Source organism: Lonchura striata, chromosome 2, assembly GCF_046129695.1.
Source record: "Lonchura striata isolate bLonStr1 chromosome 2, bLonStr1.mat, whole genome shotgun sequence".
Taxonomy (NCBI): Eukaryota; Metazoa; Chordata; class Aves; order Passeriformes; family Estrildidae; genus Lonchura; species Lonchura striata.
The window spans coordinates 27,739,351-27,764,528 of NC_134604.1; the positions used below are offsets into that span (position 1 = coordinate 27,739,351).

At 40.8% G+C, this 25,178-nt stretch overlaps 2 protein-coding genes across 2 annotated transcripts in view; one reads left to right on the top strand and one right to left on the bottom strand.

The window, feature by feature from the left end:
- Positions 1-5,698: 5,698 nt before the first annotated feature.
- Positions 5,699-17,417, bottom strand: RABL3 (RAB, member of RAS oncogene family like 3). The gene is made up of 8 exons (XM_021548808.2): positions 17,365-17,417; positions 17,094-17,185; positions 15,343-15,472; positions 12,370-12,484; positions 10,686-10,836; positions 9,973-10,044; positions 9,116-9,154; positions 5,699-6,513 (listed from the first exon to the last, which is right to left on the bottom strand). Exons 1-8 carry the CDS (start codon positions 17,408-17,410, stop codon positions 6,448-6,450), a joined length of 711 nt encoding a protein of 236 aa, XP_021404483.1. The 5' UTR covers positions 17,411-17,417; the 3' UTR covers positions 5,699-6,447.
- Positions 17,418-17,638: 221 nt separating this feature from the next.
- Positions 17,639-25,178, top strand: part of GTF2E1 (general transcription factor IIE subunit 1) — a 49,206-nt gene continuing 41,666 nt past the window's right edge. Inside the window, exon 1 of the mRNA XM_021548974.3 lies at positions 17,639-17,725. The gene's annotated coding sequence lies outside the window, so the exon portion shown is untranslated. The remainder of the gene's footprint in view (positions 17,726-25,178) is intronic.

The window sequence follows — 25,178 nt, forward strand, 5'->3', positions numbered from 1 at the left end:
CACTTGATGGCCATGTAGTATTTTAAAGCTGATTAGGCTGCCTAACCCTGCCATTCCATTCCACAGAAAATGTTATTTAGTAAGATTCTGTTGAAATGTCTCTTTATTTATTAATCCCCAAATTATATGAAATACGGAAAAAAATCCTAAAACACATTGTCTTTCTGTCCTAGCCCTCCTGAATGGTAATTCAAGAGGGAAATCATAAATCCAGGCTGATCCCTCCAAATCATCTTCATGCCCTTCATGTGTGTGAAAATGTTTTCCAGGATTAGTTGCCTTGAAGCATCCCTTCTGAGGGATGGTGGTGAGGCTGACTGATCTGTAGCTCTGTGGACTTCCCTTCTTGCACATAAATGTGAATATTAAGTGGTGGTCAAACACTGGAATAGATTGTACAGAGAGGTTGTGCATTCTCCACTAGTGAAGACATTCAAAACCCATCTGGATATGGTCCTGGGCAACCTGCTCCAGCTGACCCTGCTTAAGCAGGGGATTGGATGAGATATTTAGCCTAAACAACTCCTTTTCTTAGTTGTAGTATAAATCTTGACTATAAATCTTATCTAACATGAAGTATAGATGTACTTCATTAATATTTTAGCAACTGTATTCATTGTCATGTAAATATGAAACACAGAAACACAATGAATTGTTATTGCATAAATGTCCTAGGGTGACTTCCTCCCAAATCTGCCCTAAACCAGGACAATAAAAATAGGGCATAAACACAATGAATTAAGCCTGGAAGAATAAACACTAAAGCATTCAGTGTTTTCTCAGCTACCTTTCTGGGTTCATGACATCATCCAGTGCATACTTTTACTCCAAGGAGATGCCAGCTGAAAGACATAACAAAACCCAAAAGAAATATGTCAAAAAGCAAAAGACATCAATACCACTGTATTTGGTACATGATGCATGTACAACTGAATGGTACTTGCATACCAGCAGCTTCTAACCTGTAAACTGTTCTCAGAGGCATCTGAAAAGGTGTTCAAAGAGCTCATCTACTTCAGAGAGGCAGCATGGAAATACCAAAGGGCTTGCTTGAAAATTTAGCAGCTAGTGTTCAACATTCTGGTGATGAATGAAAGATGAGGAGAATGGAAAATATTTTTTTTCAATGAGAAGTTGAAGCAGCTTGCATTTGATTCAACAGAAAAAGATGACAAAAAAATTTGAATTCACAGCATATGCATTAAAAGGCATTTTGTTTCCTGCTGATTCAGGTAGTAGGGGCATAGTGTGAACTATTATTGGAACACAGCTCGCCACTGCTTCCTGCAGCAAGGCATTGTGAGGTCCCAAGATCTCTCCTGTGAGCAACAGACGTCATGGGTGACTGAGGCAGATCCTTTCTGATGTATTTGTGCCCCTCCTGTTGCAACAACCTGTTGCTTTTCACAGTGATAGACCCTGCTTCCAAAAGGACCAACTTCTTCTCCTATCTTCATCAGCTAAAAAGCATCTGTGATGTAAGTATTAATAAATATCCTCATTCACTCCTGTCCCTGTGATCCCAACTTCCCCAGCTTGCATCTGTTCTTTGCTTCTTAACCCTTTACACACTGCTAAATGGGACAGGAGCCCTTAGAGCAGCTGTCTTTGTTTATCTGAGAGTTACTACTTAGTACCAGGAGAATTAATCTCTTTTTTGAACCTTTCATCACATACAGCAAAATAAAGCAATAATGTTTATACTTTTTTTTAATCACTGCCAACAGCATTGTGTTAAAAAAGGCTCTTTTTAATAACATGTACTTTCCTGTAGAGTGGATCTTATGAAATATGTCCTTGTCATTTTTCTGGGACTGTTCAGCAGGAGATGCCAGACCGGTTAATTATTATCATTTATTTGTGCAGGAAAGATCATAAAAGTTGTCTGTATCAGAAAGCACACACTCCTTGTTGCCAAAAAGCAGATGCTGCATGAATAGAAGCTGGAGAAGCCACCTGCTCATGTTGCTGTGATGTTTCTGCCTGCAAGCTAGAACCACCACTCTTAGAAGACAGCAGAAATTTAGTCACATTGCTTTGTTCTGTCCTTCCTCATTCTGGTGCTAATTTTGGACAGCCACTGAATTTGTGATGTGATTTTTTTATTCAGCAAGGGTAGGACAATCCATCAAACCCACAGCAGAAAAAGCCTCAGGAAAAGCGGATAGTATCAGACAGAAAGATAGAAGCTCTGACCATAGTTGTAGCCTTCACAGCTACTGGGCATCCTTGTCCTTTAAACAATCTTTAACCCAAAGCCAGCAGTGAATTTCCACTGTATAAACATTAACTTTCAGGTCAAAGGGAACATAGATGTGCATGGGTTAATCACGCACTATTTTACTTCATGCTCCTCCTATTCAAAAATATGACTGAATTTTAAGTTGTTTTGCTCACACAGTCCAGACTTCATTTTGATCTAGTCAAGAAAGAGCATGTCTTTTTACTTATAAGCTTGTCTTGTGTTCAACATCTTTTTAAGGGAAGTCCATGGTGGTATGCTAAGAATAAACTTCCCTGTGCAATTCCAGTAGGTATGGAACCAGCATTTCTGCGCACTGGTAAGGCCAAGGGACACAACAAGCTCTACCTCGGTGACACAATGCCAAAGTAGGAAAAAGAAAACACATTTCTGTATTTAATGGTATTTGCAGCAGGTGTTAGCTGAACTGCCAAAGTTGGATTTCACAGTCTCTTTGCTGCCACAGAGAGCTCTGAAAATCGAAAGCATCTTCCTTACAAGTATGCTGGGGACTTGTCCTCAAAGCTGTGCTAAAGCATGCCTTTCCCAACTAATGCTACTCTGAAAAACCCTAAACATTGGCAAATCTGCTTTTTTCCCCCCAATTACTGTTTCAGGCATCATCACTCTGTTAAGGGAGCTACATCTTATTTCAAGATCAATTTAGAATCAGGTCCTGACTACTGCTGTTCGTTGCAGCTTTGCCTGCACAACTGGAAATCCCTTATGCTGCTCACATGGCCACTGGTAGTGAGAGAGACTCTTCTTAATTTCTCCTTTGCGTCCTCATGTACCATAAAGAAATATATTTTGCACACTTCCTGATCAGATGCCAGAATAAAAACAGTAGCACAAGTGGATAATAAATAATAAGACTTTTGGCCCTCACAGGCCCTCACTAGATGGGAGAATTTTGCCTTTGCTACTTGAAATTAAAGATTGGAACTGCTTTTATTTTTCTTCCCCTCTTCCACCTGAAAACTATGTGACTTTTTTTTCCCTAAAATCCTTGTGTGTCTGAGGACTAAAACAGAGTGCTGCAGCAAAGCATACCCTAAGGAAAGCTTTACCTCTGCACACTTCCTGGTAGCTTGCCAGCCAGTGACAGGTTCATCAATAATGATAATGGCTTTCTGTCGAAGCAAACTAGTGCACTAAGCCACACACTTGCTCAGCCCTACAAAGGAATCAAAGTAACCAGCATCCTCATAAGGATAGTGAGAAAGAAACATGACTTCTAACAAGAGGGAACTGACTAACAAAAGAAATAGAAGGATTAAGCTCCCTTTGCTGAAAAGCAGAAGCAGGTTTTCAATCAGTGAAAACTGTCACCTTGTTATCCACTGAGAAATGAGAACCCAAACCCAACTTCACCACAGCTGATACCAACTGCAGGCTACGACACAGCAGTTCATCTCTCATTTGTGACAAATGAAGCATATTGCAGCTGCCCCTGCAAATATAATCAATAATGAAAATTTGTATTAAGGTTGCACCCAAAATCCCATTACTGGATAGGTTTCACATGCTTAAAAAGTCAGTGGCATCCTTGCTAAATTTTCCATGATAAGAACATACTCATATTCATTCTGATTATCCGCCCAGTCATCAAAGTGGTCATAGATCAAGCCCCTTGGGAACAGGGGAGGCTCATGGTTTATTTGTTTTGCATTTCACCTCCATGTGCATGAGAGGTCCAGCATGTTTCACATGTACCTGCACGAGCCACCTTCACTGACACCTCTGGAACACAGCATCTGGGCACTTATTTCTGCCTAGGAAATAACAGAGATATTGAGTAGCTTCAATTTAAAGGGACTGGGTAACAATGTTTTGATGTGAAATGTGTGTGCATGTAGTACAAACCAGAGACAGACAGGACCAGAGATGAAAGAAAACAGAGAAACAAAATTTCAGTGCTACAGCAAGAGAGACAAAGCATGGCACAGAGAAACAGAGAGGAAAATGGGAAAAAAGGGGAAACCAGACAGCTAAGCAGGAAGCGCAAAGAGGAGTCTCTGTGACTTCTTGTGATACAGAGGGGTCAGACAAACGGGGCAAATGGGGAGAGAAAGAGGGATAGTATTTGTGAGAAAGGGAGCTGGAGGAACAGGGAATGAGGTATAGGCAGACAGAGGCAAGACAGACAGGAAGGTCACAGGGCATGGAAGAGGTGTATGTGTGTAGAGAAAAGGAAGGTAAAACACATAAAACAAGTGTGACATAGAAAAGTTGTCTAGTGTCACATCCCTAAGCTTACAAATGAACCATTTTGGACAGCTGAAACAGGTAAGGTGGAAAAGCAACATAACTAACTCCAGCTGCTCACATACTCCTGGTTCTGACAAGAAGCTAGAATTTCCTGCAAAAATAAATGTAACATCATCTACATACACAACTCCATTACACATTACCTTGTCCTAAGAAGAAAAAAAATATACCTCATTGTGGTTACCTGCTGAGATCTAAACAAACAAGATATTGATTCTGGATTAGAGGTCTACTTTATATCATGCAGACAGGTGAGCTGCAGCCAGGGGTTTGGCCACTCTAAAGATGCCACAGGGTGAAGGAGGAAATAGCACTACAGCTTGCTTGGTCTGCAGTTCCTTAGAAACCTGAGGGAGCCCAGATCTGGTTACCCTAAGACTGCACCTGACCTTGAGAAAACAATTCCAGCTTTCATTGTCAAAGGATCAAGAGACAGACACTAGTGCTGTCACTAGCTGTACAGCTCAGACGTGTTCTTTATTATGAATATTTTGTATCTTGTTTCTTCTGGTTGTAAACTAACTGTAAACTAACTATTTCACACAAGCACCTGAAAACTTAACTGCACTCACCGTTTACAACTGCTCCCAGACCTTTCTGGAAATGGCCTAAGGAAAAGCAAAGCATCCGTCTTTTTAATAACTTTGATTGGTGCCCTCAGCTGTCACTTTTGTGCCTGATTAGTGGCAGGAGGCAGGTTTCCATTTATTGCCAAGCAGCTGCCAGAAGAGCTGCAGGCAGAGGTAAACCAGAGACTGCAGAACTCTGCTCCCTGCCAGAGGCTTAACCATTAGAGGTGACTGTGAGGAATGTGTGGAAAGAAGGACCTGCCATAAATAAAGCTTTTACCACTCCATGGAATTCTAGCAAGGGGAGAAACCATGCAAAGCTTGGGCTATTTAAGAAAACAAGATCCTGTACAGGATATCAGACCAGACCAAGTTTCCTTCATCCTTAATGCGAACTATGTAAAGGAAACATCTATTTCACAGAACTCCCTTCCTAATCATGCTCAGTTCCTACATTTTACCCATCTTTATATACTTTCTAAATTTCCACCCATTCTAATTCAGAGGATGTACTTACATTCCATGTTTTCTGAAACCACTAAGTCCTCAGGCTCAGTAGGACGATGTCACATTTGATCCAAATAAGTACTGTATAAAAACATACTTTTTCCATCAGTTTTCAATTAATTGCTTTTTAATTTTTAATATAAAAACAAGACCACAATCAATTATGAAAAGATAAACAGGAGAACCTGATTTACTTTGCCCTCTCCAAAGTAAACAATTTTAATTTAAGCAGCAGAACTAACACCAGTTGTTTGCTATTAATGGTTTGCTTTTTAAGGCTTCAAATCTTTTTTCATATCTTGCCTATTGTTTTTATCCCTTTTGAATAGGAATGAACAGCGTGCTCTAGGCGAAACAACAATCCATTCATCTAATGAAGGCATTCCATTATTTTCCAGACCACTCCTTACCCATTGTTATGTTTTGTTCACTTGTTTTGGTCACTTTACTGTACATGAGAAGCCCACTCAATGTCATCTTTCCTTTAGAGGTAAAATGAATGCAAATCATTGCAAAGACTGTCCATAAGTTTTCCAAATGGAGACAAGGATGTCACGTATACGTGCTGTGTATGATGAAGTTTCCCACAGCAGTGAGAAGTATTCAACTTATTGCACACTTTCCCCTGATATTCCATAGATCCAGATAGTCTGCAAATCCTAAGCAAAACTCTAGGCTCCCAATTATGTTTTTGGAAAACCTTTCCCAAGTCTTTTCCAACAACAGAAGCTTCAGCAGGCTAGCCAGCTGTAATATAATTTTACTCTGCTTGACAGAAGCATTACTGTCTTCGAGCATCCAGTCAAAATGGAAATGTCATTAGGAACTCAGACAAGTCATCTTCCACTTCTTCAGTGCTCAGTCATAATGAAGGCTCTTCAGTGTTCCTCCTCCAAACCTCTTCCTTTCAGAGAAGCCAGGAATCTAGAGGCAGGGAAGACAAGTTTTCATGTCAGAATCAGCAGGAGCTCCCTCTAGCCCACACTGTTACCAAGCCAAGTGCAACATCTTCCACACCATCTCCAGAATCAGGGCCACAGTACTTCTGCTAGAAGAGCACTACTAATTAAACAATGCCTAACTCCACTATGGCTCATCTGTTCTGTGGGGATCCTTAAGACTTTTTGGCAAGGGAAATTGAAAACCTCAATCCTAACACAGCTAATGACAGATTTCAAAGCAGATTCAAGTGCATAGAAGGATTTATCCTCTATTCATTTTTAAAACTATAAAACAATATAAACCAAGTCCTATCAAAGAGCTGTTGAGGCTTCAAGCCTTCAAACATGGGCAGCAGCACTTCAGTGGCTGTTGAAAGTACAGTTTTATCAATGGCTGCAAGCTTAAAGAAAAACATTAGGATAGAACTGGCTGCAACAATACAAAGGATTAGCACTCCTGCTTTTGCAGCCCATCTGCAGACACTGCTTACACAGTGACAATGGATGTTTACAAAGAAAATCGACTTGAAACCATCAGAAGCTTCTCTGGCCTTAACAGCACTTCAGGCAGATTTTCAATCCAATGCACCTGTGAATCCCCAAAAGAAAGTGATGTGTTGCTTTCTAATACTGCATATCTACCCTACTGGCATAATAAAACTATTTGATTACAGACCAGAGTAACTTTTACCTTACTGACTACACACAAGCAGAAAAGACAGACTCTGTGTGTGTGTCTACAGCAGACCCTGTAGACACACCCTCCCAAAACAATTCCACACATTCATAGGAAAGTCTATATCATAGCCATACAGTCTATTAAAATGGAGGGAGTCAACCAAGCCCTAGAAATCATGCCAGAAGAACATGGGCATATATGGATGGTACAGGACAAATGCATAATCTACAATTCACAGCAGACTTTTCAGGTTACACACTTCACTAGTAAGCAGAGAGCTGAAGAGCTGTCCCAAAATAAAAGCCCACTAAAAACTCCACAGATTAAATTTACTTGGTGTTTTCAGGCCCAAAACTCAAATATACAAGGTATTCACTAAAGTACTGGTTTATTCATCTCTGAAAAGCAATCATCTCTAAGGATTAAATTGGGCAGATTTTGTATCAAGGTTCATCTCTTGAAAACTGCTTTGGAAATTCAAAGAGGAAAAATGCAATCATAATATAACTAAAAAGTACCTGAACACCATAGGTAAAAAGTTATCCGCTTTAGCATTTTTTACATCAATTATTTATTATGTATCTGATTTAAGTAATAGCTATGAACAATTTGAAACTTAAAATTCCTTTCATCCTGAAGTTTATAACAGAAATACCTCAAAACACGACCTCAAAACATGAATAATAATAGCAACCTATCATAGAAAACCCACAAACATATTAGTAAGAGCTACATTAAGTAGATAACTTCAAATTATAACATTAAGAGGTTGTATTAAAGTCTCCATTTCCAACTTGGATTTTGCCCCTTTAAGCATGACTGCTGTCTAAGATTTGTTTTCAGCTTTTGAGCTCCTGTCAGGGAAGTAGATAATCATCAGCAGGCTGCAATCTTTGGCACACAGCCAAAAGGAATGTATAGTTAATCCCTGGCTAGTCACTAAATAGGATCAAATGATAAAAATAAAAATCTTACATCATGCATCAAAGACAACCAGCACACAAGCAAATTTCTGCATTAAGATATTATTCCCATGAAAGAGAAACTTCCTTTCACTAGAATGTGGGGAGGCAAGGGGGAGAGGGGAGAAAAAAATGGCATCATGCAGAACTGAAAGAGGCAAAAAAAATTTTTATTTTCAAAATGCACGACAAAAGTGCTCAAAGAAAGGAAATATTTTGTAATCTGTGACTATTTTCCCCCGACTCTCCCCAAGGGGCTTTCAGCACAGCTACCTCTAAAAATGTACAGGTGTGACTGTACTTCAGAGATGCTTTTTGTGGTTTTAATTTGCAACACTTTACATATGGTAAATGCAACTTCACTAACTCCCAGATGGCAGACTGCACGTGAGAAGGTGGGGAGCACAAAAGCTGAAGTGGCCTGCTCAAACCAGAAGTCATTTTGCTAGTACTTCCCCAGCTGTCTGAATACACTTAATTCAGCCCTTTAGGAATGAATTACAAGCTGATATCATACTGCCATTTTCCTTGTGGCTCCACTGAGTCTCTGGAAACTACTTGTATTAAACTTAAAATCTCATTCCATCTGTCCAAAAAACCCTTTTATTGCCCTTCAGGATAACATCTATGGCCTTAATCTGCAACCAAGCAGCTTGAAGTTGACAGAGCTGCAAGAAATCATATTTGGCCATTTTACCTCATTCTTCTAACTTCTACTATGTTAGCTTACTTAAGTATTTTACTGCCAATCACTTTACAGGCAAATACTTCAGCTTACAAAAGTCAGTCATTCTTAACAGCTGTGCTCCCACAGATACAAGAATTAAATTACCAGCACAGATTGTCATTTAGGTTGCTTGAAGCTTGTGTTTTAAAGAGGACTATGTCAGCAGTTCACATTACACAGGGAGAAATGAAACAAAAGAGGAGGAAAAGTGACAAACCTGATTGCCATCTCTTAAGAAGTATCTCTTCTCTATGACCTGGAAACAACAGAGAATGATCTTAGCTTGCACAGCACATGCATAACCTCAGATTGCAATCAACACTCCACACATGAGCACTGACACTCATGGCTAACTGGGACAAGGTCTGACCCCACATCTCTACTCCAGGCCTACTGCTTTTATGCAGTGCCCTAGCACACACAGCAGTTGCCACCTACAGCCATTCCTGGACAAGCTGTCTAAGCTGTCTAATCATCCTCAACTTCAACACAGTCCTCCTGGGTAATGGAGGTGATGGTTTGTGTGTCTCCTGCTTCAGACTCAATTACTTCCATTCCCTTTGCAGGGATATTGGTTCCTACTACTGCACAGTAGCCCCACTATGCTATCTTTGCTCAGAGGATGCTTAAAACAGAGCATTCCTTTTCTCATTTGCACAGTGGACCTTAATGGTATCTTTTTCAGGAAGGGAGAATAATATTCTTAACTAATTTCTTAATTCCTAAAGGTTGCTTTAACTAGGATCAACAGAGCTAACCAGTCTTGTATCTCCTCACATTACTAGCTCAGACTGCTGCAACCCCTCTGACCTGCCAGACAACTTCAAAAGCATAAGCAGAGTGTCTTTGCACATTTGTGAGTTCTTTTTCACTGCTCTATGCAGATCAGGAACTAAATCTTCAAGGAGATCAGCTATCTTCTGTAGGGTTCCAACAGCAGATCTATCTTTGGCCTCTCCACACCTGTCTTGAACCAACTCAGAGAGTGGAATATGAAAACTGTTACACTGCTGTTCAAGCTCAAATCCCAACATCTGATGCACAGGACAATAAAACATCATTTCATTGACTTACCTTATCAAAAAACCTGCTTAGTTTGACAGCATTGGATGAACCTGCAGCCAGGTAACGAGGATTTGTGCAGTCCTAGAACACCCAAAAGACAACAACAAACCAAGCACAAGGAAATCAGTGCAAGGAAGCCAAACACAAGGAAATGGAACATACCCTTTCCCCTGACACACACCATCAGCAACGGAAAACAATGGACCTGCTGATTTCTGATCCACAGTCACTTCAGAGAAAAGACCAACTGCTCTTTGAATCAGCTGCAAAATTCCAAGCAAGCCCCCATATGCTCTACATCTTCCTTCCACCACCAGCTATATAGTCAGGCAGTGATTTGTACAGGCTACACCTGAGATTGGGAGTGTATATACAAGCATTCATACAGCACATGTATATTTTTATACCCATAGATCTATATAAAGTCATCTTCATGTTTCATTCAGACAGTCTATATCAAAAATATGAACAAGAAAAAGAAAATTTAACTCCCAGCCAACAATTCTAAGTTTAAGTGACCTTATCTAATACCCCTTACATCTCCCTATAGTGAAACAAAGATATGTGTTTCATCAAGCAAGGGGCAGAGCCAACAGAAAAGTGAATGACTGGCACTACTGGAAAAATGTCCAAAAGCCAAATTTTTGTTACATCTTTATTTACTAAAAGTTGGACTTACTCCCATACAAAAGAAAAACAACAAAGATGACAAGGATACTAACCAAATTTATCTCTTCAGCGTTGAAATCCTCAGCCAAGAATGCTGTTCTGGTCAAAACTTCATTCCTCTTAGTTTCTGGGATCTGGTCCAGTTTAGTTCCTATTACCAGCAGTGGGATCTGGTTATCACCAAACTGTTCACGGTCATAGTCACTGATGAGGGAAAGAAAGACAATCCTGAATTAGGCAATGGCCACGTAAGTGGGCACAAATATAACATCACCTCCCCTGTACCTCTCAAAAATCAGTAATTTATTTATTAACAGTCCATTTATCTAAGTTAAAATGTGCTATATTGTTGCTCTGATTTTTGAAAATGTTAAAGTTTTCTTTTATAGTTATTTTGAAAGTTCTAAAGTTCCCATAAAACTTCTTCAACCTGCTGATCTGTTTACATATTTCTCCTAGAGTTCTCACACTGTTCATGTAAATAATGATTGTTTTGCATTCTTCTTTGTAAGAAGAGAGAATTGATTGACTGTTGGTTTGACCAGTGTGGTTGGAGAGCTGGTAATTCCATCCTCCAATCCACAGTCACCTCTACAATTCTATAAATACCTGATACTCGAATAAAATACTCTCTTTTTTGGCCTTTGAACGTACCAAGAGTTTGTGTAATTTGTGTCCAATAATGATACAATATCTTAAAATTAAGGAAGGGCTTCTGCATCTAAGTCACTAAATAGTAATCCACACTTCAATCACTCTCCTTAGCTAGGATAATCACTTGTCTGTAATTTTTACCTGAACAAAGCTTTCTAGCAAGTAATTTTACAACCAACAGCAACAACTTGAGCAAGGAACTGCTAGTGGCTGAACATCTGTCCTTGACAGAAGTTAAATTTCTGAAAATTACAACAATTGTGAAGAACCCATCTGTGGAGACACTGGAAAATTTTGCACTTTATACAATGTAAATCCTCCTTCCCATCTCCTACCCTTCTACAGAAACACCTGTGTACCAGAACAGACAAACAATTGATATTCTTCCCACAAAAAGCTACTCATTATTTCCTTCCTGCTCATGTGTGAGACTTAGCAATGATTTTAAAACCTCCTTGACTAGATGGATGACAGGAGCACAGAAGTGCAGGAGGAAATCCTTGACAAGTGTTGGAGAGCTAATTATGAACATGTTGTTTAAGCAGAGTTTTCTAAGTTCTTTTAGCCATGCTCCTAAAATAATTCCCCCATCACCCAAACCAAAAGTGTATGAAGTGAACTTCCTCAGTGTTGGTGCATGGTGGGAATGCCTCTTTGCCCAGACTATCCCACATTATAATATAATGTTATATTATAATATTATAATGCCCACATTATCCCATGACATTTCCTGTACAATGGCATCTCTCAGTGCAGACAGAGAAATCTTGTAACTGGGACTGGACTCACTCACAGAGGCCTCAGACAAATAAAGGATGTATAAGCATCTTTTCCCTTAAAGCAAGGTCTCTGCCACCCAGTTTGGGAATCTGCTGTCAGAATCGCCCAATACTGCCTGGCAGTATAAAATAACAAGAACAATCAACAGTCACCTTTTTTTGATACTCCCCATTTCTTTCTTTCTTTCTTCTGAGTCTAACCACATCTACTTTCCAGTGGAGACCAAGTAGCCTTAGAAATGAACAAAAGCTTCTACAACTGCTTGGAACTACCATGTCTGAGCTCTGCATGTTTTTCACTCACCCATTTGTCACGAGAACTCCTGTTGGAGCAACATCCCTGTTGAGTGCTTCCAAAGACCAGCGATACAAATTCTGGGATGATTTCTTGTTGGTCAAGTCATGCACTAAAATTATCCCTAGAGTGAAAGACAAGACAGCAAGATGCCATTTAAAGATACATATTCTCCTCCTTATCTTACCAAAATGACACCCGCAGGTTTCCAGATATCTGAGAATGAAGGTAATATGTGTGCACGAGAAACCAGCTCAGTTACAGTGAATAAGTAAGGCTGAAAATATCAGGATGCAACAGGTTTTTTAAAGCTGCTTATCAAGAACTGGCTAAGAGCTAAGAGAAAAATCACATGAAAGCAGGAAACAAACAGCCATCTCAGGCTTTAATCTGCAAAAGGCTCGCAGGCATTCACTGAGTCTGTCTACTTCTCATGATACTGAAATTCTATATTACTGCAGTAGAAAATTTTAGCCTTTTTCTGGTAAACATAATTATTTTTTATCACACCATCTATAAAGTCTGAAGGCTTTTTCTTTGTTTCAAAAGAGTTCAGAGAGAACTACTGCCTTCCTACATTTTCCAGACTTAATGCAAATATATTTGGGGAGGTATCCAAAGGGGAAACAGACACTGGCAAAATTTCATACTCCACTAAATGGCTGGTAAAAGCATGAATTAATAAGACTTACTGCACTTAATCTTAAGTTTCTAGCATTTTTCATTACTATGAGCCTTCAAAATGTAAATCCTGAGACAGAGTCAAGCTTCCTAGCTGTGCTATTAACAGACACCCACTTCTGATAACCACAGTTCCTAACTCAATTACCAACTCCTGCTAGCAAATTTCTTCTATTTATTCACACCTTCTGCAATATGTGGAATGTTCCCACTTCCTCCAGACTTCAAACTATCATCAATTCAAGGATAAAATGCAATTATATCCCTTATCTGCATCAGGATTCATTCTCAAAACACTTCACAGCCCACAGGTGGAAAAAACTCAGTAATTTATCTTTCACCGTAACTTCCAGAGGTGCCACCCACTGTACACGCCATGAACAAACTGCATTTCCACAAATATTTTCCACTATCCCACATGACTGTGCACAGGCTCTCCCACGAGAGTTCCCAGCATATCACAGCTATAGCCCTATTTTCAAGCATTTATCTCAGTAACAGTATAAAAAAGCAACTCTGCTGCATGTCCACCCCCAGCATAGAGAGAAAATGCCTGACACAACATAACTTGGCCTACAGCAACAGATCCAGAGGCACTGCTGCACAACCTGTGAGAAACACTTCCCACCTCCACACACTCTCCCTCAGTTATGTCTGATTGGTCAGTTTCCTTATCTGCTTCACCTAAAACCTGCCCAGTTAGTTGCACCAGCAGAAAAAGACTGTCAACATCCAAAAAGAGCTGGCAGGACCAATGACTACTCAGGGAAATGCTCCTCCCACAACAAGGTCTGCAAGCCAAAGCCTTACTGCCCAGTCACTGTCCACAGATATCACAGTCCCCACACCAGCTGGAGATTCAGCAAAGAAGAAGATCTGTGGATAATCCAAAACCAAAGTGTACCAGCCCTGTCAACAACCCGGCAGCCTGCACAGCTGCTGCCACAACCAAACACTGACTGGCTTTCAGACCACTGCAAGCCCAGAAAGCACAAGCAGTCAAGCAGAAGGAATGTATTCATCTTCTCTTCTTAAATCAGGCCGAGCAGAGGCAATTTGTGAGACAAGCTCTAATGGAGAAATTAATCTAATGAAAGAAACAAGACCCAAGGTTAACTACCAAAGTCAACTCTTCATATGCAAGCTGTCTAATTAGTATCTTTTGGGCAGTGGAGATAAATAACTCTATTTTAATGTCATCAATTATAATTCAGATGCATGAGTCCAAGATTTCATTTTTTAATGGGCTGTTCTAAGGTATTTCCAAGTCTGAACCACACTTCCTGGCACACTGTAGATTTGGGATCAAAAAGAAATCAATTTTTTTTTCATATCCTAAAGAGGCTTGCTTTGAGGGCATAGCTCAACTCGTCTTATACACAGAGATCTGGTTAACAGTATAAGCAAGAGGTAACTAATAGTTTTCCCCTGAGAAAGGAGGAAGAAATAACTAGTTAATCATAGCCCAAAAATGTTTATTGTGTGGCTTAACATGTTATTGAAAAACCTTCAAATGAGTGGGAATAAGCAAAGAGAATCAAACACAATATTTGAGCCAGATTTTCATAAGCTGGTGTTAGTCTGATACACATCTATTTTTAGTGAACTGTCCTGGGATGACAAAAAGTAACAATTGAAATACTGCACTGTTATGTTTATAATCTCTTACTTGCTCTTGTTAGAGACACAAATTAACTACTAGGCATTTAAGACAATATCTCAACAGAAGGCACAAAATACTGCTTTTTACATATGCAGTAAGTGGCAAGGTTTAACTCTTAAAAATAAGCTGGTAAGCTAAATGAGCAGAGGCAAGATGGTAATCAGCATATGGCAATTTTATGGGACACAGCTCAAATCTGCCAGGGTAGGATGTAACTATTGAAGTCATAAAAATTGGAACAGTAATTTTTCTGCTGTAAGTTTTACAACCGAACAGATAAGAAAATATAAATCATAAAAAAATCTTTATAAAATATAAATAATATTTCTGCAGTATAGGAGACCCGGAAAGATGGACGTAACCACTGCACCTTCAAAGCCTCCCTGCTGTGCCAGCTGCATAAGACTGAAGGGGGAGGCTGATAGAGCTCATCTGCCCAGGTTTGCCTGAAATATCTGCCATTCACAACTGAATCCATAAAATTCTGCCTATGAATGGTATCAGGTTTGTTCCTGTATAAATCAGAAAGGAGAACAATGTAGCCCCCAGGCAGGCTGCCTGAAACTCTGCCCCAGAACCAAGGGACAGTTCCTAACAGAAACAGAATTAAAAACCATATTTACACCAAGCACACTTACCATTCAACAAATTATAGAACACAGCTCTTGTGCTCTTCACACTGGTGGCACTGCCCACAGAACCTCCAACATCCCACAACTCAATGTAATAGGTCTTCTCTTCTGGGGTTCCTTCTTTGTAGTCATGGATCTGATGAAAAATTCACATTATACATAACCACAGCACCATGTCACAGGAGTTAATCCACATGGCACTTACACTTCCAGCTGGAAGGATTATTGCACTTGGATAGAAATTTGGAAATTCTCATGCTGACACACTATTTCAAACCTCTTGAGTGGAAGAGAGATGGAATGAGCCAAGCAGCAGCCATTGGGCACCACAGAGATGGAGATCACCATCTCATGTGAGAGGGAGCCTGGTGAGTAAACGGGGAGCACCCTTTGCATCTCAGTATTAACAAACCCAACATCTCATGATGTGCTTGGACACGGTGTTTTGCTAAAGCAAATGGAAAAATTAAGGTCATGACTTCTTAGTTGTTAAAACCCACAGGGCAGCACTGCAAGAATATAAACACAGGTGACAGACCTGGATGCCAACTGAACACATCTTTTTCCTACCCAAACTCTGGCATCTCAACTGAATTAATCAACAACTTCTGCCCCCAGATCTGCTGAGTCGTTTTGCTCCAGAGTCAAAAAGGACTGCCACGTTCCTCTCCTCAGATTTTGGAAATACATTCCTAACCTAGGGCAATGCATTTCAAGGAGAATGCAGCAAAGAGTGATGAAGGAGAAGAGCATTTATCAATGTCCCATGAGGGCTGTAGGCTGGGCCAAAGAACTGCTGGATGGACATCCTCATTCTTCCCACAGCAGGTCCTGCAGCAAGTAGTCAGGAGGAGAAGCAACTCCATGGTCACAACTGTCACCAAAATCCAGGAAATAAACTCTCTAACCCAGTTAGGTTAGAAAATCAACACTACTTTATTCAGCACTGAGGTACATGAGTAGCACTTCACCAAATGTGTACATCAGTCACCAAAAATTAAAATTCTTGATACATTTTGGCAAACAAAGGAATTAGTGCTCACTGGCTTACAAGTAATGCAGTTCTCTTCATTAATTAGTATTTGATCTTCTATTGGTTATTGATTTCTCACTTCTCATGATAACTAGCCTACTTTTTCAGCCTTTTTTATTATCTTTTTCCCAGATGGGGACAGTCTTATTAATTGTCTGTTAGTTTCTTCCTCAGCTCTGCTTTCTGTAACTTGTCTTTGTGGTTTATAAATTCTGCATTCCTGGTGTCCAGGTCTCAACAGTAAATTTCTCTTGTCAATTTCCTCACCCAGCCCTAAGAGCACTGAAGCATGCCAGGCCCTAAATTTTAATTTGTTTTTCTAACACATGAGCATGACCTAGAGCTTTCCTGTGCTCCCACAACCTAAACAAGCAAAGTGTTTTCTCCCACTGTGTTTGGCTGACAACTTGGCCGTTCCTTGCCTGTTTCTCAAGGAACTGGCCACCCTGTGACTTGTAACACACCAGTGGGCACTGCAGCAGGGAGCAGAGCAAAGAGTGTCAAATGTCTTGTCTGATTGTGACAACCTTGGAAGGTCAAAACTCGCTTACACAAGTGCTTGGCTCACATTTGACGCTACTTGCATCAGAAGATTAAGCCTTCAGCAAAACACATGATCAAAGTACACCTCTTTCTGGGGAGGTAAGTAATTAAAATAAAAAGTCAAGGCCCTTCCTTTACACGTCAGGCTCAGGGCCACCAAGAGGCCGTGCACGTCACCTACTCGCACATCCACGGAGCAGCCCACTGTCCAGGACGGATTTCCCAACACCTGGTTGTGGCACAAGAGATGGACGAGCGACGATTTCCCGACACCTGCAAGTGCACAGAAGAGAACAACTCCTGGGAGGCGGTGCCAAGGTTACAGGTGGCGAGGCCCGGAGCAGCACTGAGTCCCGGCGGTCCCGGCTCCTCAGCGGGTGACGGGGAGGGAAGCGAGGAGCAGATGGCCGAGGAGCGGCCGCAGGCCACCCGGCCTGGAGACACGGACTCACCGGAATCGCCCAGCACCAGCACCTTGACCCTGTCCAGAGCCGCCATCTTTACCCTGCTTAGCAACAACGCCCGGCCACGGGGGCGCCCGCCAATCGCGGCGCGTGTTCTTCCCGCTCCTCCCAACCTATTGGCTGCCTGCTCGAGCGGCCGGCGCGGTTGTCACTTCTGATTGGTTGATCCCCGGTGAGGGCGGGAAGGCGCGGTTCTGTGCGGGCAGGCGATTGGCTCGCTTGGCAGGCGCGGGCGGGGAGGGGCGGCGCGGCGCACGCGCCGCTGGCGGTGGCGCTGAGGGCGGCGGCGCGCGTGGCGGTGAGGCGGGCGGCGCCGCCCGGAGCCGGGGAGAGCTGGAAGCGGCGCCAGGTCAGTGCCGGCCCCGGGAGCGGGGTGCTGCCTGCGGCCCGCGGCCCCTGCTCCGCGCACGGTGTGCCCGTCCGGGCCCCTTCCTCGCCTTGGCTCCTCCCCACCGTTTGCCGTTCCTCCTGCGGTGTTTGTTGAGGCTCCTTTGTTTTCTATATATTTTTTTTTCCCTTTTTAAAAAGGAGGTTCTGCTGACCTCCTCCTGCCCTACAGAATCCCACACAGTTCGGTGTTTAAAGCTGAGCACATGGAAGCGGGTAGGGAGTGGGAAGCGGTGCAGACGGGGAGGGATTCTCCCCTCAGGCTGGCGTTGCAGCTCGCTGTGCTGCTGTACGCCCGGAGCTCTGCCCTGTGTGCTTCGGAGGGACATGCGGGCTGACGGGCATCTCAGGAGTAGCTGCCTGGCAAAGTGAGCTCGTTCCTGCTTTGTTTTTGATTTTTTTTTTTTTTTTTTGGTGTATTATATTTCTTCTGGCCTCAGCAGCGTGCTGGTTCCCCGAGTAGCAGGCCAACATCACATCTCATAGTGGCACCGAGCTGCTGTTCAATGGCTCCAGCTATTAGGCTTGTGCCATTCCAAGCAGCTCACAATGAAAAAGCAGAATGATTATTCTGAAAAGGGTGTTTAGCCGTGCACAGCTAAGGTGCATTTTCTTGAAGTCTAGATAGCTTAATATTTTTCATCCACAAAAGGTGGAGTTTTGCAGTGGCATCCTCTCTGGACGTGCTGGTTCTCTTGCTCATCAGAGTTCACCACCAGCTCACTTAACTTGGAAAACATAGCAAAAAGGAGGGGGGAAAAAAGTATTTTCCTACCTTTAAGCAATCAGTTTGGTGCACTAGGTGGTGTGTGAGGGCAGAGCCATGTGCCTGGGAAGGAGAACATGTTTTCAGGCCGGAGTGAGGCTTGATGGGAATTGCATTCCTGCCTTCCACTTCCTGTCACATACAGCTCACTTTCTCACAGGATGCTTTATGGGATTCTTCTGAACAAGAAACTATGTTAATTAAAGCTAATCTAGTGTCTTGTTACTTAGTTTCTTTGTTTCTTTATTGCTTTTATCCAGGGTATGTACTCACCTAACTAAAACTGTACTTAACCCAATGATTCCATAATTTTTCGTTGTCTTTCTGGAAATTCCAAAAGGCAATATTGCTCACATCATCTATCATGATGAAAAGTGTGGCATTACAGGTCTTATTGAATCCATAATGTGAAAAAGCAATTATTGTGTTTTTTTTTTCCTGTCAGAAACGTAGAAAGGAATGCTGGGTTAAGCTCTCTTTGCCTTGGTGTAATCATGACTTCCCAGGCTTGATATGTGACAGAAATGATCTTACTTTCTTCCCTTTAAAGAAACCCCCTAAACCTTACAACTACATTGTGTGAGGGCTGATGCTTACACGTCTCTGAAATAACACATATTCTCCTGGTAGGTTCAGATCAGAGTGTAAATTGTAAGAGGTTCTGGTATCCATAATTAAAATTTTCTAATGGCCTCACATTACAGTTAGGTCAGTTTTGCCTCTGTGGGGAAAGCTCCCCACTTATCTACATCCTTAGCTATGCATTCTTTTCTTTGTTTTGTGTTGGCTCTAGTCTGGTAACATAAATGATTAAATTCTTGAACTTTTCCCCTTTGCTCTCTCTGAAATGTCCCACTTTTTATTTTGATATGTCAGTTTTTCGCTTTTTATCAATTGATTCTTGTTGCTACAGGATTAGTGAATTGCCAGAATTAGGACAGAAAGGTGGGGCTTGTGGCTAAAGGCAAGGAAGGAAAAGAAAGACTTCCTTAGGGGAGGGAAGTTGAAATTTGACTTTAGCTGCAACAGGAAATTTCATCCATTAAAGGACCACACAGGTGGTCCTTTAATTTCCTGACACCTTGCAATTGTTTATGCTGGGTTAAGATTATAAAGGTGATTGAGAATTACATCCTGAGCCTGCATTGTTCAGTTTCTGCCTGGTGTGGTTAAACATTGTGGCCTTACTACATCTGGTTCCATGTGTTTTCACTTGTGAAATTAGGGGAAAAAGCCCTCATTTCAGCCAAGCCCCTCAGCCTTTCTGTGTTCAGCTGCAGCACAACTTCTCATGCTGAGTGAATAAATCCCTTTGATACCTGAGGCTTCCTGGTTTCAGTTTATGGAAAGCCAACAAGACGATGGGATTTCAGTGGACAGAGATTGTTCTTTTCTGCCCTCATACTTCAAGGCAGGTCTTGCAATGAAAATACACTTATTTCTCATCCTGATGTAGTGCGGGAGGAAGGCTGAGCAGCAGCATTTGTGAACTCTCCAGGGAATCAAACTCAGTAAGCTCTTGATAAAATGTCAGAAGGCTTTATTTTGAAATTGATGTGGGATAAAAGCAATTATGGACTCACTACAGAGAAATGCAAGTAAAAACAAAACTCCAAAGTGGAAGATTCTGTGCCCTTTTCTGGAAAGAATGAATAGTGTCTGAGGTTACGTTGTACAGATATTGAAAGTCTTGATGACATATTTTCCCACTGTAGTTCTGAAATGTATGCCTTTCCTTCCTGTTCTCAGGAAGATTCAGGATTTCTTCTCTTAGCTTAACCGCATCATCTTCTGAAAAGCAGAATTTTAAATCAAGTTAGAGTGTGAGACTACAAGCTGGGATCTGGTGTTTGCAAGTGACAGCAGGAGCAGAATATTGTTGTACCTGCTACATTCACAGGAGAGGGGATTCTCTTATTACAACCTGATTTTGATTTTACCTGAAGAAACTATGTCAGTGGTGCAAGCAAGTAATATTTTTCCCCTTTCTTAAAAATTGTGTGTCAGAAGCTTGCAGAAGCATTTTCTAAGCAAATCAACAAAAGCTGGTTTCAAAGATTTAGTGGAAAAGAACGCTAATTAAATAAATTTGGGGAAAAACAGGAAGCACCTGTGCAAGTGTTAACAGTGTGGCTGATAGCCTGTGTTCACAGCCAGACCTGCAACCCCATAGTTTTCCTCCAGAAGAGATCTGGGGTGATACAAAACCTTTGTATATCCATATGAGTCTGAAGAGCAATCTGCTTCCTTTTTTAAGATCCTGCTTTTAAAGATCCCCTGTCAAATATATGAATAGTGACGAATGATGTCACTATGATGAATAGTGATTTATTTTTCTAGGTAAAATGAATGTAAGTCTCAGAAGTTACACATTGAAACAGGATGATCTACATTTGCAGTATTGGATAAAAAATCATATTAATGTACTGGCTGATGTAGATTTTCATATTTTCTAGTACTGTTTTCATCTATGTTGTGGCTTCTACAACAATGGTTACCACCCTGCTAGCGCTTTTTGTCTCAGTTTGAGTCAGGAAAAGCATGAAGAAAAACAGATCTAACTTCATTAGCACAATTCCTGTTCATTTGAATTGGAAACTCTTGAAATTATGTGTGGAGAAGAAGAGTTCAGTTGTTTTCATGTTGCATCAGAAAAGTCCTGAAAGTGCTCAGCTCAGTTTCTGGCTTCTGTGTGGTCTCTGATCCCATCATACCAAAGGGTTTTTTTGCAGTCACTTCTTCTCCCCCGACATCCTTTCTGGCCTCTCTGATTATACTGAAGGCCTCGTACATTTTACTAAACCTCAGGTAAAATCTTGCAGAAAGTACCTTTATTTTCTTCACTCAGTAGATCTGATTGGGTTGTGTAACTGTAACTCTTTTTCCAGTGTTGCCTTTTATAGACACATCAATATTAATTCTTTCAATTACAGCAATTTTAAGAACCCAACAGATGTGTTTTTAGGTTTGCTGTCCTACTGTGTTAACACAGACAGGTCTGCTTTCCTCCTGTACACAAAATACTGAATTGTATTAATGTGATTACCCAGAACAATTCCCCACCAACTGTCTCTTTTAATAAAGTCCATGTTTAAATTTGGAAATTCTTCTTTTGGCTGTTTCTGAATATGATGCTGTCCAGTGTGCCTTATTATTGATGCTGTAGGTGCTTACTGGCACAGCTGAGTATCTTGGCCATTGCATTTTTTTTCCCTGAAAATGTTCCTTGATGTTCATAAATTATTAAGGTCAGTTCAGACATTATTATGAAACAGATGCACGTCCATTAAAACCTTGTTAAAGGTGTTATCATATTTCTTGGCACATGTAATTAATTCAGGTTTGACTTACTGCTTCAGGGGAAGGTGAAGTCATTGCTGAAGGATGCAGTAGTAAACTCCCCTGGGTTTGAATTTTGTGAGCTGAATCAGTGTCTTTTTTGCCTGGTGAAAGATGGTAAAAATTTGCAGTTTAGGGATTAAAAGTCTTGGGTTCTTCATGGACAAGACATTAGCTTGGCCTGGTGAGATCTGGCAGTGGTATGCACTTGCTTTTGTTTTTTTTTTTTTTTTTTTTTTTTCCCTTCAGAGATGGCACTAGTCAGTTGTTTTTTTTCACCCAAAGATTGTTTTCTGCAGGATTTAGAATTTAGTGTGTTAATCCACTTTTTGGAGGATAACAGGAGAGAATGGTTTCTTGGTGTTTTCAGAATGCTTGTATTTCCATATATCCCCACCTGGAAGAAAACAGTGCCACAGTCAAGATGCCCTCTGTAACCTGAGGATGCAGAAGATTTGAACATCACTCAAAATCTCCAGCAGAGTAAAAGAAACTGTTAAAAGTCCTACTCCCACTAGATGAAAAAGAATATTTTCTAGTGATTGACACTAAGAAATATTATTCAATCTCTGAATGTTGCTGAAAACTCACAGAGTTGGTTTTATTTATTGGTCCCTTGTAAGTCTCTGTTTAAGCTGTTTGAGTGCATTATTCAGGAAATTGTACTTTAAACCTATTTTGGAAGTATCTGTGGAGATCTGCAGCTGTCTTATCAATGCAGAGAAAGTGCTTTCCATCAGCTCTTAGATGAGGTGTCCAGAGTGAGATGTGCTTATTTAAAAGCATTTTTCTCCTTTTTATTTCAACTGATGTCTGAAGGTCACTGTGCCCCTGCAAGTTGCATCACCAAGTTTTTCTGCAAGGAAGTTTTAGGGAAAGTGGATTGTTGAGGAGAGAAAGTTGTCTGCTCTTCACATCAGCTTCTCATCACTTAACAAGCTTTTGACTTTAAAAATTTGACTTTTTAACTCTCCTGGGGTGCCAGGTTTTATTTAAAATTGATCTTTACATTTATTCTTTACTGTGCTTTAACTCTGAATAAGATTTCATCATTTTGAATAAATCAAGGCTTCCCTCCAGCTCCTGCATTGACATTGTTTTATAGTGTCAGTATGTTGTTGACAGATACAGTCAAAACCAAGATTTGTCTTTAAGTGACTGAAAGACTGTAAAAATAACAACAGAATGACATTAATCTTTAGAGACAATATCCTGTGACAGTATTTAGATTTGGTCTGACTTAGAGATTCCAAAATACTGCATGGCTAACTCTTGGTGGGACATTGTTTATTCCTAATACTTTTACCTTCAATGCAAAGCTCTGTAAAACTCTCCTTTGTGTGAGATGAATCCCTGTGTCTCTGGCATGAAAGAGAAACCTGGCTGACTCTTAGAAGTACGTGTTTCATAGTTAATTCATGGTGTGATAGATGTGTTTTAAGTGAATTTCCTTAAAGGGAAGCTGTAGCTGGACATCCAGGCATTGTTTGCTGTGAGCTATTGTCAGCCTGGGCACCAGCAGTCAACAAATGTCATTCAGTTAATTTCAGTTTGAGCACTGCAAATACCATTTGGCTCTAAGTTAGAGGAAAAGCAAAGCTCAAATAGGGAAGTGTTCTAAAAGAAAACCACAAAGGTGGTGTTTTTCTTATCCAACAAGCATAAAAGACAGGATGATCTTAATTTAGTTTCTGTGAAGCTTCACATTCCACAGCGTAATTGCTTTGTAGTATGCCAGTACCATAACCCTTGAGAGCAACATCCCTCCTCAGTGGCAGGAGAGGGTAGGGGTGGAAGAGAGCAAGCTTCACTGGGTAATGCTACACTTTTTTGAAAGGACACTGTTTATCATAAGAGAAAAAAATACCCAAGACTACTGTGATAAATGATCACAGATTTTTGAGACATCTTAGCTGATGGAAGTGACACAGCAGCTGCTTGATTACTTAGAGAGTTGGTGATTTCAGAGGGATGTCTTAGTGTGGGGAGTGGACAAAGGTTGTGTAATGGTGTGTGTGAAAAGGCCTATCAGTGGTTTTATGACAGTGATGAAAAAAATAGGATACTCATCCACATCCTTTCTTCTGCTTTCACTTTTTGCTTTATTTGATAGGCTTGAATACTGGGGAGGTATATATACAGTGTGTGAAGCATCTAATGGAAGTGAAAATAAGCATTGGTAGAATTTTACAATTTAATATATTAGTTCACAGATAAAAAATGCATAGCAATGACAAAAAAAAACAGAAATTAGGGTGAGGGGGGTTTTCTTCAGTGGAAGCAGCCTTTTGCTGAAGAAATGGTTACTCATGTCCTAAACTAGCATAGAAAACTCATACTGAAAAAGTTGAGAGTCTTATTTAATGTAATCTGGAAGTGTAACCTTCTGAATGACTATTTCAAAAGCACCTTTAATACTTTGTTCTTCCCTTGAATCACTGGTGCTGTCTGTGAGCTAGATCTGGCAAGGGTGACAATGTGAGGAATTCCTTACATGTGATTTTATATATGTTGCCATATATGTCAGAGTCATGACCTTTTGTGCCATTTGATGTTATGGTGGAGAAAAGTGAAGTGAAAATAGAGTAGTTAGAAATAGTTGTCTTGTCACAGGCAGCCTGGTAAGTGGTGGTAAGTAACTCAAAGGATACTTCATGGAATATTTTTTTTTTAACACATCATGTTTGGTATGTCTTGACTTTTTCTTCATTTACAATGCTCATGGGCTTTTAAGGCCTGAATGTGGGACTTTAAATAAAGGTTCAGTCCTTTATAAGGACCTCTTTGCTCATACAAGAACAAGACTGAAGCAGTTTGTGGTGTAGGAGTTGGTAGTGCTAATGGTTTTCATGCTGCAGATAATTGACTGAGGTCTGTTTATGAGCAAGGATCTCTTCTCATGGTGCAGCTGGGAGCTTTTGCTTGAATGCATCCCAGCTTGTACAGCAAGCTGTCCTCATAGGGCATCTCTGCCCAGGGATGGCTGAGATGCTAAACTAGACAGGGCTGCTTACACTAGAATCAAGTGATGTCAGCTGAGGCCCTCAGACTCCACTCTTGGACTGTCTTACGACCTTTCTTTCTGTAGCTATTTTCTGCTTTTCCCAATTTATGGGTCTCAGTTATCTCAAAGCTGTCTTCTGGAGGACAGCTTTCTTACTCAAGCTGTGTTGGCTGTGACTGAATACAAATGAAATCTGCTGTATGTTTTGGTACTAATTTATTGTGAGCTTTAAAAAAAGTTTTACATTGTTTTGCTTTGAATGAGAGGTATCATTTCGTATTTCTGTAGCATTATTGACACCTAAGG